Source organism: Drosophila miranda, chromosome XL (assembly GCF_003369915.1).
Source record: "Drosophila miranda strain MSH22 chromosome XL, D.miranda_PacBio2.1, whole genome shotgun sequence".
In the NCBI taxonomy this organism is placed as follows: Eukaryota; Metazoa; Arthropoda; class Insecta; order Diptera; family Drosophilidae; genus Drosophila; species Drosophila miranda.
Genome location: NC_046673.1, coordinates 17,913,281 through 17,929,128, shown reverse-complemented (window position 1 = coordinate 17,929,128; position 15,848 = coordinate 17,913,281). Strand labels below are relative to the sequence as shown.

Sequence of the window (15,848 nt, the reverse complement as noted above, 5' to 3'; positions counted from 1 at the left end):
AAAGAACAAAAATACAGAATTAAAAACAAATTTCTTTGAAATTGAATTAAAATGGTCTTGTTAATAGCCTACTCATTAAGTACTCAATTTATGTATATGTATACATGATTATTCGATGGTTTGTTCAACAAAGCTTTATTATTGCTCGCTTTTTGAAATTTTTGGATATAAACTATAGAAATCTCTGATGCCGTTTGAGCTAAAAGTAAAGATATTGCTTTAAATCTTTTTACAGATAATGGAGGTTTTTTAAAGTGCACTAAAGGCGGATTATGGTTGGCGATAAATGTACGTACATCTTATAAATAAATATAAATTTTGATAACTTCATAGAACATAGAACTTATAGATAAATTGCTATACTGTAGCAATAACATAAACATGATGAATATTTTATTTGCTGGATTCGCTTCTGGCTTTCGCCTCTTTCGATGCCTGCGCATGTTTGGCAAACATAGTGGACAGTCTTTGTATCAGCTTTGACTGGCTTTCAGGACTGAAACTAACAACGGCATAGGACCAGTTCTTGAGCGTCAGACGGGGACTGCAGCTGTTCAGCGATATTTCGGGCAAGAAGCGTTTCGTCAACTGCTTATCCTGTGGGGGTGGTTCGGCCAGTGTCTGGTTGAGCTGCTGGGGCGTTCGCACCAACAGCTGACCGGCACTGACGGGCTGTGTCGGTGGCTTCACCTCCTTGTAGATCTCATTCATGTGGCGATAATAGTTCTGCCCCATCTGGCACTGCTTGTGTGGATCAGTGATTTTCAGGATAAGCGATTCGCGTAGCGCGTGCTGAAAGCTCAAGCGGCAATCAGTCACTGCAAAGGTTGAAGGGGGGGAGGGCGGATGTAGTATATGTAGTTTGACATTTTGTGGGGTCTCAATTGCGTTTACATACCTGTGGCATTCAGTTCTGTGGAGGCTTGCATCCAGGCAGTGCGCTTCTCGAAGGTGGTGGCTTGGCGGTAGGTGTTGGGACATCGCCGCAGAGTACTGGTCACCTCAAAGGCTGATATCATCGGCAGGTGTCGCTCCGTTACACGTTTCAATTTTGGCGAAGTATGGACTGCCGTGGCCAACTGCTGCAGCCCATTGATTTTAACATCAGGCATTGTCGTGTCGTCAAATACTTTGGGAGTCGGACGAGGAAGAAGAAGCGACCGGGGTGAACCAGGAGGCGCAGCTGGAGCTGGAGCAGAATTTTCGGGCAAGACTTTTTCCACTCTCAGTTTACCCGTCAGCAAACGCTTGGCCTCTTCGGTATCCCAGGGCAATGTCTCCCAGTCAATGTGCGCCGAAAACTTGGACTGCAAGGGCTGTGCTATCATCTTTTCATAAATACTGCAACGCTTCACCTCCTCCCTGATCTTGTTGTGGATTATATAGTAGTACGGCTCCAGCGGATGATAGCGTACATTCACAAGGAATCTGAGCTGATCGAAAGCCGTCCACCACAGGCGTGGCCATGGATTCTCAATGCCTATCTCCAGGTCGTCCATGTAATTGCGAAAGGCATACTTAAATGTGGACCAGACTTCCTGATGATTGACTGAAGGGCACAAATATGTTATTTTTCTCAAAGAATAGAGGGGCACAGAAAATCCCACTTACTCTGGGGAAACCTTGTCTTGGCCACCCGCCATACATCGTCGCGCTCCTCTTGGGTGTATTCGCGTGGCGGCTGAGGCGTCTCGCCGGGCCGCGGCCTACGCATGTCCAAGTACAGATGCTCGTACATGCGGAAGTGCATCATGAGTAGGGGCAGCTGGTCCTTGACCTTACGCCATTCATTCTTGCGGGCAACCTCTTCGAATTTTCTGAATAGGCGATCGGATTTCTCCCAATTCTTGTTGTAGCCCTTGTGGGAGCCCATCAGCTTCGGCATGGGCGCGATCACCGGGAACAGGCTGATGTTTTCGCTCAGGAATTTCCAAATGGCGCGACAGGCATCGGCTAGAAAAATGATAATGGAAAAGTGCCGTGACTGCATGGACTCAAAGGTCAAAAGGTCAAAAGGTATACCTGGCATGGAGAATTTCCTGGCCACACTGCCCCAAAATTCGGATTTCTTGTTCGCCAACTTCGGATGGCTGCTGTGCAGGATCGGTATTCCCATCACCTCTCGAATAAGTGCGCCCACACGCGCCATATTCAGTGTGTAGCGGTTGGTCAGGGCCCCGCCATAAATATTCAGCGAGTGGCCATCTACCGAATCCTCCACAAACTCCACTTTAATGTTGCTAATGATCTGCATTTGCAGCCGGGTGTTTGCTATTGCCGGCAATTGCACATCATTCGACTCCGATGCGGTTTCCGTTTCGTTTTCGCTGGCCGAGGACTGGCTGCCAATACTATCGATGCTGCTGCTGTAATTGCCACTGGTCAACGGTCGCTTTCTTTTCAAGGCTCCGCTTGAAGCTGCTGCTTCTTTTTTTGGACTAATCGATGTCGTCGCTGTCAGGGTACCTGTACTTTTTCCATTTTTTGCTGGACCGGCAACATCAGCCGGATTTGTTAATGGTAAGCTAATGGCAGCAGGAGGAGGAGCAGCAGCAGGAGAAGGAGCAGGAGCAGGGGAAGCAGGAGGAGCAGGAGCAGGAGCAGGAGCAGGAGCAGGGGAAGCAGGAGGAGCAGGAGCAGGGGAAGCAGGAGGAGCAGGTCCAGGTCGTATCCCATATCCGGGTGCTTGAGACGGCATCGGCAGACTGCAACGAACCACAAGTACTTTAGGCCCTGGACTCCCATCCTGTACAGCCGGTACAGTCCTTGGTGGCATCTTAACCGACGGAATGGACACCCTCGTTTTCGAGACGTTCATGCACTTCAAGCCATCATTCCCGGTGCTTGGGGGGCAGGAAGTGCTCACTGAACTTGTGGCTATAGAGGCTGTGGCCATTGTGGTGGTGCTGGTGGTGGTGATGGCGCTGCTGCTGCTGCTGCTGCTGATACTGCTGCTGACTAAGCTGATGCTTAGGTTTGTAGGGGTTTTAGTGGTGGTGCTGCTGCTGCTGCTGCTGCTACTGCTGCTGACTGAGCTGATGCTTAGGTTTGTAGGGGTTTTAGTGGTGGTGGTGCTGCTGCTGCTGCTGCTGCTGCTGCTACTGCTGCTGACTGAGCTGATGCTTAGGTTTGTAGGGGTTTTAGTGGTGGTGCTGCTGCTGCTGCTGCTACTGGAGCCAATGGTTTGGGTTGGAGTATGAAAGACGGCTTTTACAGCAGCGGACGGATAGACAATAGCCAGCGGCATACGTGGTGCTGGCTTTTGTGATTTTTGTGTATCGTCCGTCATACTGTCCAGCAGGGCAACAGTGGCCATGGGCGATCGCATATTCGGATCGAGGCCAATGTTCTTCTTCTGGCCCTCGCGGTTCACGGCGCGCTCCACAACCGTCCTGTATATCGTGGTGATGGTACTCTCGAAGAACCATTTATCCTGCAGCTTATAGCCGGCCAGCCGCATCTCAACCAGTTCGCTGTGAAAGGAGCGCAACACCAGCCAGGTGACCTCACAGCTTTGGGGTGTGCTCACCACCTGGTAAGCGACCTTCTGCCAGAGCTCGTGATATGCCACCGGCTTTGCCTTGTGGTGCAAATACTCATCGGTGAGCTGGACCAGCTCTGGATTGCTCTTCAGCATATTGATCAGAGACATCACACTGCGAAACTGCTCGATGGGATCGTGCCAGGCGGTTGCCAGGTACTGAGAAGTCTTGTACACCGAATCTTTCATCTGGGGCACGTGTGGTATTAAGAAAATCATCAATTTCATCAGCTCGGAGGCTTCGTCAGGGCCTTGGTTCACCTCCCACTCGTAGCGCGTCTGCAGCACGAGCCAGGATTTCATCAGTTTGGTGGCCTTTTCCCGCAGCTCATTGGATATGGCGCCCCAGATGAGGCCGCGATGGCGGTAATCGTTATAGCTGGAATGGGCCGTATCGTACAGTTGGGGATAGGACTTTACGGCACGGATTAGCTGACGTATATCGCGCGTTATCCGGTAACTGTCTCCGTCCAGATCCAAATCGATAATGGTCACTGGCTGTGCGGTATCCACCGGCAAAACAGCGCACTCAGTCTCTGGAGCGCTGACAGACTCGGCTACGCTCTGCTTCCGCTGCAACGGATCGCTGGTCACGTGCGGGTACAGGAACAGCATCTCCTCCTCGTGCAACATAAAGGGGCGGCTGCCGGGCGGACGACGCTGGACAATTTTCCGCTTATAGTTGTACATGTCACGCTTATGGCACTGGAATTTGAAGCGCAGCTCGGTCCACATATCAACGCAGTCTTCCACCTCCATGGATAGGCGTCTGGCAATGCTACGCCACACATCATTCTTGAAGTCCCTGTCCTGGAAGCGCGCACTCTTGCTATCATAGAGGACTCGTCGTTTGCGCACCGCCTTGATCAGCTGTCGCTGCTCCAAAAATCTCTCTAGTCGTTTTCTGCAAGTGGTAGTGGTGTCCCTGGACGAGGTACCAGCTGCCGTGGCTGTCGCGTTAGTGGTGGGGTCGATGGTGATGCAGCTAACTTCCACGCAGCTGCCATCTGGACTCGAGTCGAGACTCATCACATAGTCATACCCCGTCAGATCGGCAAATTCGTCTCCTGCAAGAGACGGAAGAGCGGCTTTAATAGCTGCTTGCTAACTAACCGTTTTCATTGCGTTTACCGTCCATACTGAGAATATTATCCTGTTCCTCTTCCGGTTTCAAATCGATGCGATCGCTTGTCCCAAGCACTGGCTGGTTCATCGCTCCTCGCGTCCGACGCTTGGGAATAGCCGCAGATCTCTTTGGCATTTTAACCCGAATCCGTTCCGATGGCGCATTGGCAGTCGCTGTCAAGGGCATGGGCAAAAGACAGAGACGTGTTTTGGCAGCAGCATTTCAACACTAACGAAATCTCTTTCTAAAAAGTGTATAGTCGGTCAGAATTTAATTCATTAATTTTGATTTAAGCGAATTTCCATCAACGGAACAACAACAATCGCCCATCGCTAGCATTGAAATTTCTCGCTTGGGGCATGCACAGCAGAGCAATATACATATATCGATATATGTACATAAATTAATCGATATTCTACTTATTCAAGCGGTCTGGCAGCACCGCCTGGCAGAAAAACATCTGCTTCAGTCACCTGCTTCTGCGCTACATTTCAATGCAAGGCAGTGACAACAGACAAAAATGGTATAGGAAAATCATGCAGTGTGAGCGAGAGAAATATATGTATGCTTTAGCCAGTCCCAACAAATACAATTATTTCAAGAGAGATGGGTTAATTAGTTGAATCGAAATTCAATTTAGTAAAAACTAAACTAAATTTGATTTTTTTTGCATACCTAATTTGGGGGTTCTGGGACTGGATTCTTAGTCGATCTGGGTGGCAGCGCAGCAGCAAAGAAACGATATTATTGGAATCAGCTGTTCCTGTTGGTGACCCAACACACCACAAACACTAGCAAAAATTTATCGTTGTGGCGAACTTGATTTCTAGTCAAGGTCTCGAAAAAGCTTGGGCCAGAAATTGAAGACCGGACAAGTCATATCGGTATAAGCCAAAAATCCAGCATGTAATAAGATTAAGGGGCATACTATTTTTACGCTTAAAGCTTCGATCGTATCAGGGATGATGCAGGGACGCAGCCAGTAAGTCGGAAAAATTGTATCTAAAAGGGGAACAATTTATAATCTCTGCCGCATCGCTGCTCCCAGCTCAACTGGAAAGAAATGCTGATGCATATGTTTCTCTCGTTCTCACTGCATGATTTTCCCATAAGGCTGCTACTGTTCTTTCAGCTAGTAAGTTAGAAAAGTCTAATGTGAGAAGGGCATTAAGACCGGATCCAACCTTGGACCGGATTCTTGGGACCTTTGCGTTTTCGGACCGAAAGTCAATTCTTTTCTGCAGCTCGACAAAGACTGTGTATATTGTTGTTGAATTCTGGGACGGACTTAGCATTGTCCGAAGCATTGACGAACAACGGAGTCGCGGTTGTTTTATTATACCCGTTACTCGAAAAGTATAGGGATATATTTTACATTTGTGGTGAAAGTCGATGTGTGTAACGTCCAGAAGGAAGCGTTTCCGACCCCATTAAGTATATACATATATTCTTCATCAGCATAAATAACCGAGTCGAGAAAAGCAAAAACGCAGAATCATAGAGAATGACCATATCTACCAGATTGACGAGTCTGGATCAGATCGGATCATTATTATAGCCAGACGGAACAAACTAAATTGCAGTGGCGACGCACACACTCACGCTATTCTTCGTGCAGTGTGCGAGATCTGACGGAAGGGAGCGAGATAAAAAGGGTGGTGTTGGCGTGAGAATTGAAAAAAGGGAAATACAAAAAAACGAGGGGGAACGATGTGAGTTGCTGCTGCGACCGCAACTCTACATTTATACCCGATACATAGTCAGTATGGCTCTCTTCCGCCAGACGGCGCTTTGACGACACGACAAAGAGTGCGTGCGAGAGAGACAGAAAATCAGTCAGAACGTGTCATCGGTCGCTGCGTAGCTACTGCAAATTGATTTGTCCCTTTTGGTTACAATAACAATGGCAATGTGGTCATTCTCTATGATTGTGCATTTTTAATTTTCCCGTATCTTCAAAATTGTAGATGCCACAGATTTTCGTCTTTTGCGGGGGCAGAAGGGGGTGGGGCGAAATTTTAAAATACACTTGTGCTGGTTCGATATCACAGGAGTGGGGATACTAAATTTAATTGCTCTAGCTTTTATAGTCTCTGAGATCTAGTCGCTCACTTTTAGCGATAGGCAAAGCCGACCATGAAACTTGTGTGTTAGAAAGAGACAGAGCGTGAGAAAATGAAACTGTGTTCTTCATTCTGGCTATAATAATGATACGGGCAGGTCCAGACTCTGCAGTCTAGAAGAAATAGTCATTCTCTACGATTCTGCGTTTTTGGTTTTTTCGTATCTTTAAAATTGTGGATGCCACCGATTTTCATCCTTTGTGGGGGCGGAAGGGGGTGGGGCGAAATTTTAAAATACACTTGTGCTGGTTCGATATCACAGGAGTGGGGATACTAAATTTAATTGCTCTAGCTTTTATAGTCTCTGAGATCTAGTCGCTCACTTTTAGCGATAGGCAAAGCCGACCATGAAACTTGTGTGTTAGAAAGAGACAGAGCGTGAGAAAATGAAACTGTGTTCTTCATTCTGGCTATAATAATGATACGGGCAGGTCCAGACTCTGCAGTCTAGAATAAATAGTCATTCTCTACGATTCTGCGTTTTTGGTTTTTTCGTATCTTTAAAATTGTGGATGCCACCGATTTTCATCCTTTGTGGGGGCGGAAGGGGGCGGGGTGAAGTTTTGAAATACACTTGTGCAAGTTCGATATCACAGAAGTCTGGATACAAAATGTCGTTGCTCTAGCTCTTATAGTCTTTGAAAACTAGGCGCTCATAGGGACGGACAGACGCCATTGATGCTGATCAAGAATATACATATGTACATACTGTATATACTTTATGGGGTCGGAAACGCTTCCTTCTGGACGTTACACGCATCCACTTTCACCACTTTATACTTTCCCGTTTTTTATTAATCAGCCCTTTCTTCATCTTTCTTTTTCCGGCAAGACGCATGCCGTAGTCCCAGTATAAATGTTTGGGACTAGACTTTTGAGGAAAAACTCGTTAAACCAAGTCGTGGAAGTGTGATTTTGAGCACTGTTGCGACTTAGTATGCGAAACTGCATGGAAATCAAAAACAGCTGATGGAAATCCATGATTATATGTATGTATGTCTGGCTTTCTACTGGTAACTAGTTCGGAACTACCTCCTGAGCAACTAGCTACGGGTAATCGAAGGGTAATCGAGCGGGAACCAGGGGTGGTTCCGCCCTAGGACATGCATTAAATTCTCCGCTGAAATACATTGCGGGTAATCGATCTGGAACCAGGGAGGTGAGAATGGTAGCTAGTGCGGCACCAGTGCGGAACTAGTTGCCTGGTACTAGAGGGTATAGATAGGCCTTGTAGGATCGGTTGCAAATGCCAAATGGGCTGGGCCTGCATATGCGTGTATGTACTGTTTTGTTTATAAGCACTTACCTTATTTATGAGCCAGCGAATATCTTTTCTGGTAACCACTAGATAGCCCGAACAAAAGAAAATATAACTTAGTTTTACCTGAACGAGAGCATTATTGTAAAATTGAGCTCGAGGTAAACGACGCGTCTCCTGCTGCACACAACTACAATATTAAACAGCTGTTTCCGTCAACAGTCTGGCAATCATTCCGATTTATTTTTACCAATTTCGTACACTTAATCGTTAAAGTGTTGGAAAATATCGACTTGGATCTGTTACGTAATTTTATTTCAACGAAATCATGCGAAATTGGTCCTCTTTACACTTTTCTTTCACGTCTTGCAACCAGTTTTTAGATTAAAATCAAGGAATAAGGGAATCTAAGCGATAGTCGTTTCGCTTGTGGATATCGCCTTTTTGAATTTCCTAACGCGTTTTCTAGCTAAGTGGAAGCCTTAAAAAAATATTAAACGCTTCAAACGCTTTGAAATGCTTTTTGGTGATGAAGAGTTGGAGAAAAAGTGGATTGGGTGGTGTGAGGTGTCTTGTTTTCAAAAGGTTTTTCTTTTTGGGTCAAAACTAAGATAATCGCTTAAACCATATTTTTCTAGTGATGTGGCAGCCCTAACATAATCAATCTGTTGAATCCGATAGCATTTATAGTTAAATCAAGTATTTAGTGGATTCAATTCAATGAAATATAAAAGTAATCTCTTAGCTGCTTATGAAAATTTAATATTTTTTCCATTCTCTATATGATTTGTAGTTTTCCTTTGAATGAATAAAAATGTATTATCTTTCCAGCGATGTGGCAGCTCCTCCAAAAACAGCTGATTTTCCTTCGCTTCTATTTCTGTTCCTCCTATTTTCATAACGCGCTTTAAAAGAACAAAGCTCAGGATAAATGAATAGAAGCCATTAATTTGTGTAGAATCATGTGGACACGCGTCAATTGCCTCTGCCGTAGTGTAGGGCGCCAGGCACCCCGACTTCTGTACCGTAACATACGCACATCCGTGATTTTACCGGCGAAAATCTTCGCGGACAAGGAGAATCAGTTCGCCCACAGCATTCTGGCAGAGTCCCTGAAACCCTATCAAATCCTAAGGCCCACCGACATCCCCTTGCAGGAGGCCACCACGGATGGCTATCTGGAGCCGAACAGGAACCTCAGTCCCGACGCTCTGCACGCGAACTTCCTGGCCCTCGTCCAGCATTGTGCGGGTACGGACACGCAGATCAGTGAACCACAGTTCGATGCGTTTGCCCGCATATACTGCGAGCAGATGCACCATCTGTCCGACGACCAGCTGCTGGACACACTGCGGGCCTTGGGCCAGCTGCCGACACCAGAATCGACCAAGACACGAAACTACATGGAGTTGTGGAACACACTGGATATTGAGTGCTGTCGAAGGATCGAACGTTGGCCCACGGGGCAGCTGCTGCTGGTGAGTGATGCCTGGTACCAGCTTGGTCTGGCCAGGATCGGGGAGTGCGTGTGGCTGGCCCTCAAGAAACTGGGCCGCAAGGTGCGAAAGCTGCCGCCGGAGCAGCTGGTCCAGTCCATGTTCCTCTGCAATCTGCTGCGGCGCCCCGTCTTCGAGATGTTCGACTTTGAGATGAATCTGGCCCGCTGTATCGATCAGATGACGCTCCAGGAGCTGGGCGTCATGGCCATGGGCTTCTTTAAGACCCAGACGCAGATTCGGAATCCCGAGCTGCTCGACCAGCTCTTCGCTAGACTAACCAGAGAGCTGGACACCGTGGAGGACATCACGCTGGTGTCCCTGTTAAAAGTTCTGCGCTACAGCAGCAAGCTGCCGCAGGTGGAGCCGCTGATCCGGCTGCTTCGCGCCCTGGAGCCGCAGGTGGAGCGCGTCTCCCTGCTGGCCTGCCTCCACATGGCTCTGCTCGGCTGCGAGCTGCAGACCTGTGATGACCGGCTCATCGAACGCATCCTCCAGCGTTTCGAGAAGGAGCTGGACCAGGCCCGCCTCAAGGACATGGAGCGCATAGGCCTGGTCATGGCCCTGTTCAACCTGGAGAGTGAGTCCGGTGTGGAAAGGCGCCTCGCCGAGCGGCTGCCCGATCTGATGCGCCAACGCCTGGACGAGATCATGCGGTACCCACGCTGCTTCAGCAACTGCCTCCAGTTCCTCACCATGCGGGGTGTCTACGATGCAGAGCTGCTCGGAGTGGCCCTCGAGCCACGCTTTCTTCAACATGCCTACCGCGGCGGCCTGCCCGGTCGGGAGTACTTCCACCTGGATGGATGTGCCCGTCTGCTGGGCGGAGATGTGTACAAGGGCTCCCTACTCACCGAAAAGCAGCTCCAGCAGATGGGAAAGCTCTACACGCAGTACATACCCGATCGGGAGGGACGCTTTAAGCTGAATAAGACCGATCGCATTCTGGTGGACATCCGGGACGCGGCTTCCGACCTCTACCGGCACCTCAGCTTCAAGCACATCCTGCCCCAGTACGAGCGCTGTGATCTGGTCCTCTGCTATGATCGCCGTCAGCAGCGTGCACTCCCCGTCGCTGCGGACTGTCCGCAGGACTACAGCGGCGTGATCCTCACCAGGCGGCATCTGCTCGGCGCTGACAGGGAGCACGATGAGCATCTGGCCACCGTGATCGTGGTGGTTGCCGGCTGGAACAATGTGATACGGGACAAGGACCGGCATACGGGACAGCTGGCGATGAAGCTGAAACAGCTCAAGCAATTGGGCCATCAGCCGGTGGTGGTGAGTGGCTCTAACATAAGTTCCAAAAAGTCCCTACAAAGCAGCCATACAGATACGGGGATTCTACAGAATCACGGATTTAGTCTTCGTAATCCGATGCAAGGCCAACAGGTGGCCAATAGTGCCACGATGTCGCATAACTGGGCAAACATGACCGAATATCACAAAAAATCGCACCCCTAAGCACTGCAATCACCGCAGAAAAAGGTGCAGTGCAGTCACACGTTCCCTGACAGGACATGGTTATCCGATGGGTAGCCCCTACAATGATTTTTGGCTTAGCCGTAGCGATGAGGAAGAGAAGAAGACGGTGGAGCTGTCTGTTCTGGGCTTACCCTTGATCCTGACCTTCCCATCGATCGCCCTCCCCCCTCTACCTATCCCTAACCTAGGATCTTAAGTGAAGATTATATTTCTGCTGTGAACAACATATCTGTTGCACATCTTTGGTCCAATCGAATTGATCTTATATTTTCTATATATGTACATGTTCTTCCATCAACCCTTAATCTACATATACCATATAATACCCATTGGCTTTCCGTAGATCTATTGGCACGAATGGCGTGAACTGGAGACATCCGCGGATCGTCAGGACTTCCTCAAGCGTCGTCTACGCCAGGCGGCCAGAATCTAAGACCAGGAGCAGATTGGCAACCCATACAGCAGAAAATCAATATCGATTACAACAGCTTGGATATATAGTCAGTCATATGATATCTGAATAATGTACACAGACAGGCCACTAATATCTAAAAATTATCTAACTAAACGAAACAAAAAAATATGCGTGACAGAGTTATGGCAGAGTTGTTGAATGATGACGACGGCGACGACGAAGACCGCCCGCGGCCCACGCGTCACTAGAGGGTGCCATGTAGCGCTCGCTTGGTGTACTCGTAGACGACGAAGAGCGTGGCCGTGGCCGGTATGGTGCGGAGAACGGAGGGCAGCAGGCCGCGATAGAGTGCGAGGACGCCCTCGCGTTGTACAATCTCACGACCGACGGCGTACATGCTGGCGTTGAGGTTCTTCACCTGGATGCGGCTCTTGATCACGTCGGCGGGAAACGTGGAGGTCCACAGGCAGACGCCGCCAATGGCCCCGGCCACCATAGTGCGCAATGGTCCGATCTCGTCCTTGGTTTCATTGTTCCTGCAGAGATGCAAAAATTAATATAATGGTTGCTGGTTGCAGGTTGCCGGTATCGTTTTGCTGGTCTCTTACCTGCGCAGAAATTCTCTGGTGCCCTCGTAGCTGCCAAAGAAGAAGAAATAGCCGGGCATCTCACGCATGAATGTCGAGCTCAAGCCGCGATAGAAGCCGCGCAAGCCTGTGTGCGCGCGTGGAGGAGATTAAAACCAATTAATGGACTGTGCGTGGAAAATAACTGATGCAATGGGAGACTGGCAGCAGAGAGGAAAAGGAAACAGATTGGCACGTGAGAAGGCCATTCCGTTCGTTCACTATTTATGGAAATTACTACGTTACATGGCCGCGATAAGGACGGAGCATCAATCAACAGTCAAACCGAATCGTTGCATGCGTCCCCCCGCCCCAAAATCCCTCTATTGATCTGTCAGCTGCCAGCAGGAAGGGAGAGCAGATGATTCAGTAACTTTCCACTTGACAACTGATTGGGGCGGGGCGGGGCGCTCTCAACTATTTGTATTATCCACAAACTTCCCCTATCTTCCTCTCGCTCGCTCTTGTGCTAGGTCATTATGCGTGGCATGTTCCCCCTGTTGCCCCGAACCCGCCAACGAGGCTGAGAATATTCTTATCAAATATCAAGTAATTCATAATTCGCTGTATACAAAAGCTGCGTAGTAAATATTTTGCGTTCTTTCGCCTTTTCTTTTTGTTTAAGAAAAATTATTCAGAAAACAACAAGCAACCCATTCAGCTTCGATTAGATTGAAGCGATACGGAAGCTTTAATCTACCATTAATATACTCTAATAAGATTCTAAAAATTGTACAGAGAAGGGCTTTCGCTTCCAGTTTTCTAGATTTAATTCCGAACACAGGTCGGTTGGAAGGTTAGGGAGTTTATAAACAGCTTTCACTACCATTCTATCCGTTTTTTAATCATTTTATGAGATGTGTATGTCATTTGAGAATCTATTTGGGAACATTTTGTCTCCATTTGGAAATTGTCTTTGTACTGAACGAAAATTGATTTGAAAAAACTCTCTTAAAGGCGGAAATATAACTTTTTGGATACAGTGTGCTCTTGTGCCCCAAATGGAATTGCTAGCATTATTTTGACAAGAATTTCAAATATTTCGAATGTGAAGAACAATTTTGAAAAACAAACCGCCAAAGAGATTTGTCTGGCAACGCCATAGCGATCACGTCGAGCCATGTGGAGGGGAGTGTCGTGTCGGGTTTGTTGTCCATATCGGACATCACATTGCGATGCGATAATGCTGAATTATGGAGAGGAATTGCTTGATTGCTGAAAAGCCACGCTAAGATAATCTAATCGGGGGAACTGAACTCGAGTGTCGCCGCGGGACAACAGCAAAAAGACGTGTGGCTGTACGTGGGGGCTGGCCCCAGCACTCACCTTCCGTGCGCCAGATGTACCGCGTGAGGGACCAGGGCGTACGCATATCCTGAGGATGACTGGGCTCAATGAAGTGCTTCATTTCGCGCAGGGCCTGGAGCTTGCATTTGATCAGCTCCGTGGGGCAGAGGGTGAGCGTGGAGAAGCAGGCGGCCAGGGAGCCGGCACAGGCATTTTGGGTGGTCGTCAGCTGGCTGGTTGTCTCCTTGTTGACCATGAATGCGACAAACTTCTGGCATCCTCCGTAGGCGGCAAAGAGCACCGAATTCTCGGCCACATTGGCCACCACGGCGGGCAGGGAGCCCGCATAGAGGCCCCGGAATATACCATCCTTTCGATACGTGCTCACGAAACAGTCGAACATTCCTTTGTAGGCCTCCGGGAAGGTCTGCAGCTTCACCTTGACAGTGTCCAGCGGCTGCGAGACGTACACCTGTGCGGCCCCGCCTAAGAGATCAAGAGGAGTTGATATTGGCCCCATTGTGTCGGCAGCGCCGTGTGTATACGCACCCAAAGAGCCCGCCAGGAAGTCGATGAGCCCCTCCACAAAGTTGATGTTGTTCCCGGTTCCGCCTCCATGCATGTCGAGGCGCCGTACGAGTCTTAGGAATTTGCCGAATATGAATAAGAGGCCGTCACGCACGGCTTCGAGCGTCGAGAGTGGACTGAGCTTCCGGACGCGGCCGCGTCGCTGCGATTCACGACGCTCGTTCTCTCTCTGCTGGCTCTCCTCCTCGGCTTCGGCCTCGGCCTCGGCCTCCAGCACCGCCTGCTCGTATGCCTCGAGCAGTTCATCGGGGGCCCCTATCAGCACGGAGCTGCCCACTCGGCTGGAGCCAACTCGTGGCCGTGTCAGCGTTGACGCTGGTTGCTCATCATCGTTCTTGGGGGCAGGCTTTGGCTCTCGCGGTGCTTTTCTCTTCAGGAATTTCTCTTCGGGTGTCGGGGGTGGGAGCGGTGTTGGTGGCTCCGTTGGATCTTCTCTCTTACCGATTTGCCTTGACCCCCTGCCCACGTACAATGATTCGCGCTGTGGTTTCTCTTCCGGTCTTGTGCTCTTCTTGTCTGACATGACAGTGCTCTTACTCTGCTGCTGGATGTTGCTTTCTTCTCTCTTTATTGCTGTTTATTGAAATTCGTCATCATGAAACGATCGGCTGCTCTTCCGATCGTTGTCGTTCGTGTCCGGTCTGTGGCTGTTGCTGTTGGTGTTGGTGTTGTGTTGGTCTGTTGCTTATTCTCTTTGTCTGTTATTGAACGCGCTCTGATAACTTCGAGCTTTCTGTTATGTGTTCTTTTCCAGCGATAGCTGTTTTATTCGCTTTTTCAGCGGTAGTTGTTATGTCTGCTTCTTCAGAGGTAGCTGTTATTTTCGCGTTTCCAGCGGTAGCTGTTATATCTGATTTTACAGCGGGGCTGTTATATCTGCTTTTACAGCGGCCGTTGTTATATCTGCTTTTACAGCGGACGCTGTTATGTCGGCGTTTACAGTGGGGACTGTTATGCCCGCTTTTACAGCGGGGGCTGTTATATGTTCGTTTACAGTGGGATCTGTTATGTCGGCTTTTACACAGGTAGCTGCTATGTCCGCGTTTCCAGTGGTGACTTTTTTTATTTCTGTTACTTCCACTGTTCCAGGCACTGTTAACTCCAACGTTTCAGCCGTCACTGTTGGTCGCTGTGTCTCAGCAAATTGTTCCAAATTCGTAGATGTTTCCAATCGACTTATTTCAGCTGCTACTAAGTTCGATTTTTTAAACAAATTTACAACTTCTGTCGTGGGCAAGGGGATACTATTTTCGGGCACTGGAAGTGGGGCTTGCTCTGCTTCAATACTCCCGAGCCGTATTGCGGTGGTTCGCTTAGCTTTAGCACAACCTTCCGACCAATCAATTGGATGCTTTGGATACTGGCCAACTGATGCGTTCAGGTAGCGGTTCAGTAGCGAATCCGATCCTTTTGCAACCACCGCTTCTTCTTCAGTTATGGTCTCTTCTGCTTCGGGTGCAGGAGCTTGTCGATCAAAATGGCTTGCAGCTAATTTCAATGACGCTAGTTGGGCGCTGCCACACGGACTTGAGCGGGTACTGCTGTCGGTTACGGGTGCTAGGGGCTGCTCTTCTGGTGCCACAATACTCCTGAACCGTAGGGCGGTGGTTCGCTTAGCTTTAGCACAACCTTCCGACAAATCAATTGGATGCTTTGGATACTGGTCAACAGATGCGTACAGGTAGCGGGCCAGTAGCGAATTCGTTGCTTTTGTAGCTTCTGCTTCTGCTTTTTCTTCAGTCAACTGTTCTCCGGCCTCGGCCTCGGCCGCAGGAGCTTGTCGATCAAATGTGCTTGCAGTCAATTTCAATGGCTGTTTGGGCTCGTTACCAGACGCTGTGCTGGCCTTTTTGTCATATGAAGAGGTGCACAATGGATTCAGGGTTCGCAGCAGTGGCCGTGG

At 48.9% G+C, this 15,848-nt stretch overlaps 3 protein-coding genes across 5 annotated transcripts; 1 reads left to right on the top strand and 2 right to left on the bottom strand.

Moving 5' to 3' along the window:
- Positions 1-93: 93 nt before the first annotated feature.
- Positions 94-8,250, bottom strand: LOC108161083. The gene is made up of 6 exons (XM_017295339.2): positions 8,097-8,250; positions 4,673-4,911; positions 2,023-4,608; positions 1,612-1,953; positions 899-1,549; positions 94-818 (listed from the first exon to the last, which is right to left on the bottom strand). Exons 2-6 carry the CDS (start codon positions 4,851-4,853, stop codon positions 394-396), a joined length of 4,185 nt encoding a protein of 1,394 aa, XP_017150828.1. The 5' UTR covers positions 4,854-4,911; positions 8,097-8,250; the 3' UTR covers positions 94-393.
- Positions 8,251-8,900: 650 nt separating this feature from the next.
- LOC108163741 (FAST kinase domain-containing protein 5, mitochondrial) lies at positions 8,901-11,612 on the top strand. Its single transcript, XM_017299204.1, has 2 exons — positions 8,901-10,825; positions 11,373-11,612. The coding sequence occupies exons 1-2, from the start codon at positions 9,011-9,013 to the stop codon at positions 11,460-11,462; spliced, it is 1,905 nt and encodes a 634-aa protein (XP_017154693.1). The 5' UTR covers positions 8,901-9,010; the 3' UTR covers positions 11,463-11,612.
- On the bottom strand, positions 11,505-14,490 carry LOC108163746 (mitochondrial ornithine transporter 1). Of its 3 annotated transcripts, XM_017299217.2 has the most exons (4): positions 13,907-14,490; positions 13,397-13,843; positions 12,053-12,158; positions 11,505-11,980 (listed from the first exon to the last, which is right to left on the bottom strand). In XM_017299217.2, the coding sequence occupies exons 1-4, from the start codon at positions 14,466-14,468 to the stop codon at positions 11,689-11,691; spliced, it is 1,407 nt and encodes a 468-aa protein (XP_017154706.2). In that variant the 5' UTR covers positions 14,469-14,490; the 3' UTR covers positions 11,505-11,688. The 3 variants fall into 3 exon arrangements, with proteins under 3 accessions (XP_017154706.2, XP_033249998.1, XP_033250025.1); XM_033394107.1 differs by lacking the exons at positions 11,505-11,980; positions 12,053-12,158 and adding an exon at positions 12,165-13,256; XM_033394134.1 differs by lacking the exons at positions 11,505-11,980; positions 12,053-12,158 and adding an exon at positions 13,192-13,285.
- Between the last annotated feature and the right edge of the window lie 1,358 nt (positions 14,491-15,848).

Bases quoted from the DNA above. Each gene is read 5' to 3' on its own strand.
- LOC108161083 (XM_017295339.2), bottom strand. From the start codon at position 4,853: ATGCCCTTGACAGCGACTGCCAATGCGCCATCGGAACGGATTCGGGTT. The intron at 1,954-2,022 runs GTATACCTTTTG...TCATTTTTCTAG, and splicing joins CAGGAAATTCTCCATGCCAG to CCGATGCCTGTCGCGCCATT. The intron at 819-898 runs GTATGTAAACGC...CAACCTTTGCAG, and splicing joins CACAGAACTGAATGCCACAG to TGACTGATTGCCGCTTGAGC.
- LOC108163746 (XM_017299217.2), bottom strand. From the start codon at position 14,468: ATGTCAGACAAGAAGAGCACAAGACCGGAAGAGAAACCACAGCGCGAA. The intron at 12,159-13,396 runs GTGAGTGCTGGG...GCGCGCACACAG, and splicing joins GTACATCTGGCGCACGGAAG to GCTTGCGCGGCTTCTATCGC. The intron at 11,981-12,052 runs GTAAGAGACCAG...GCATCTCTGCAG, and splicing joins ACCAGAGAATTTCTGCGCAG to GAACAATGAAACCAAGGACG.
- LOC108163741 (XM_017299204.1), top strand. From the start codon at position 9,011: ATGTGGACACGCGTCAATTGCCTCTGCCGTAGTGTAGGGCGCCAGGCA. The intron at 10,826-11,372 runs GTGAGTGGCTCT...GGCTTTCCGTAG, and splicing joins TGGGCCATCAGCCGGTGGTG to ATCTATTGGCACGAATGGCG.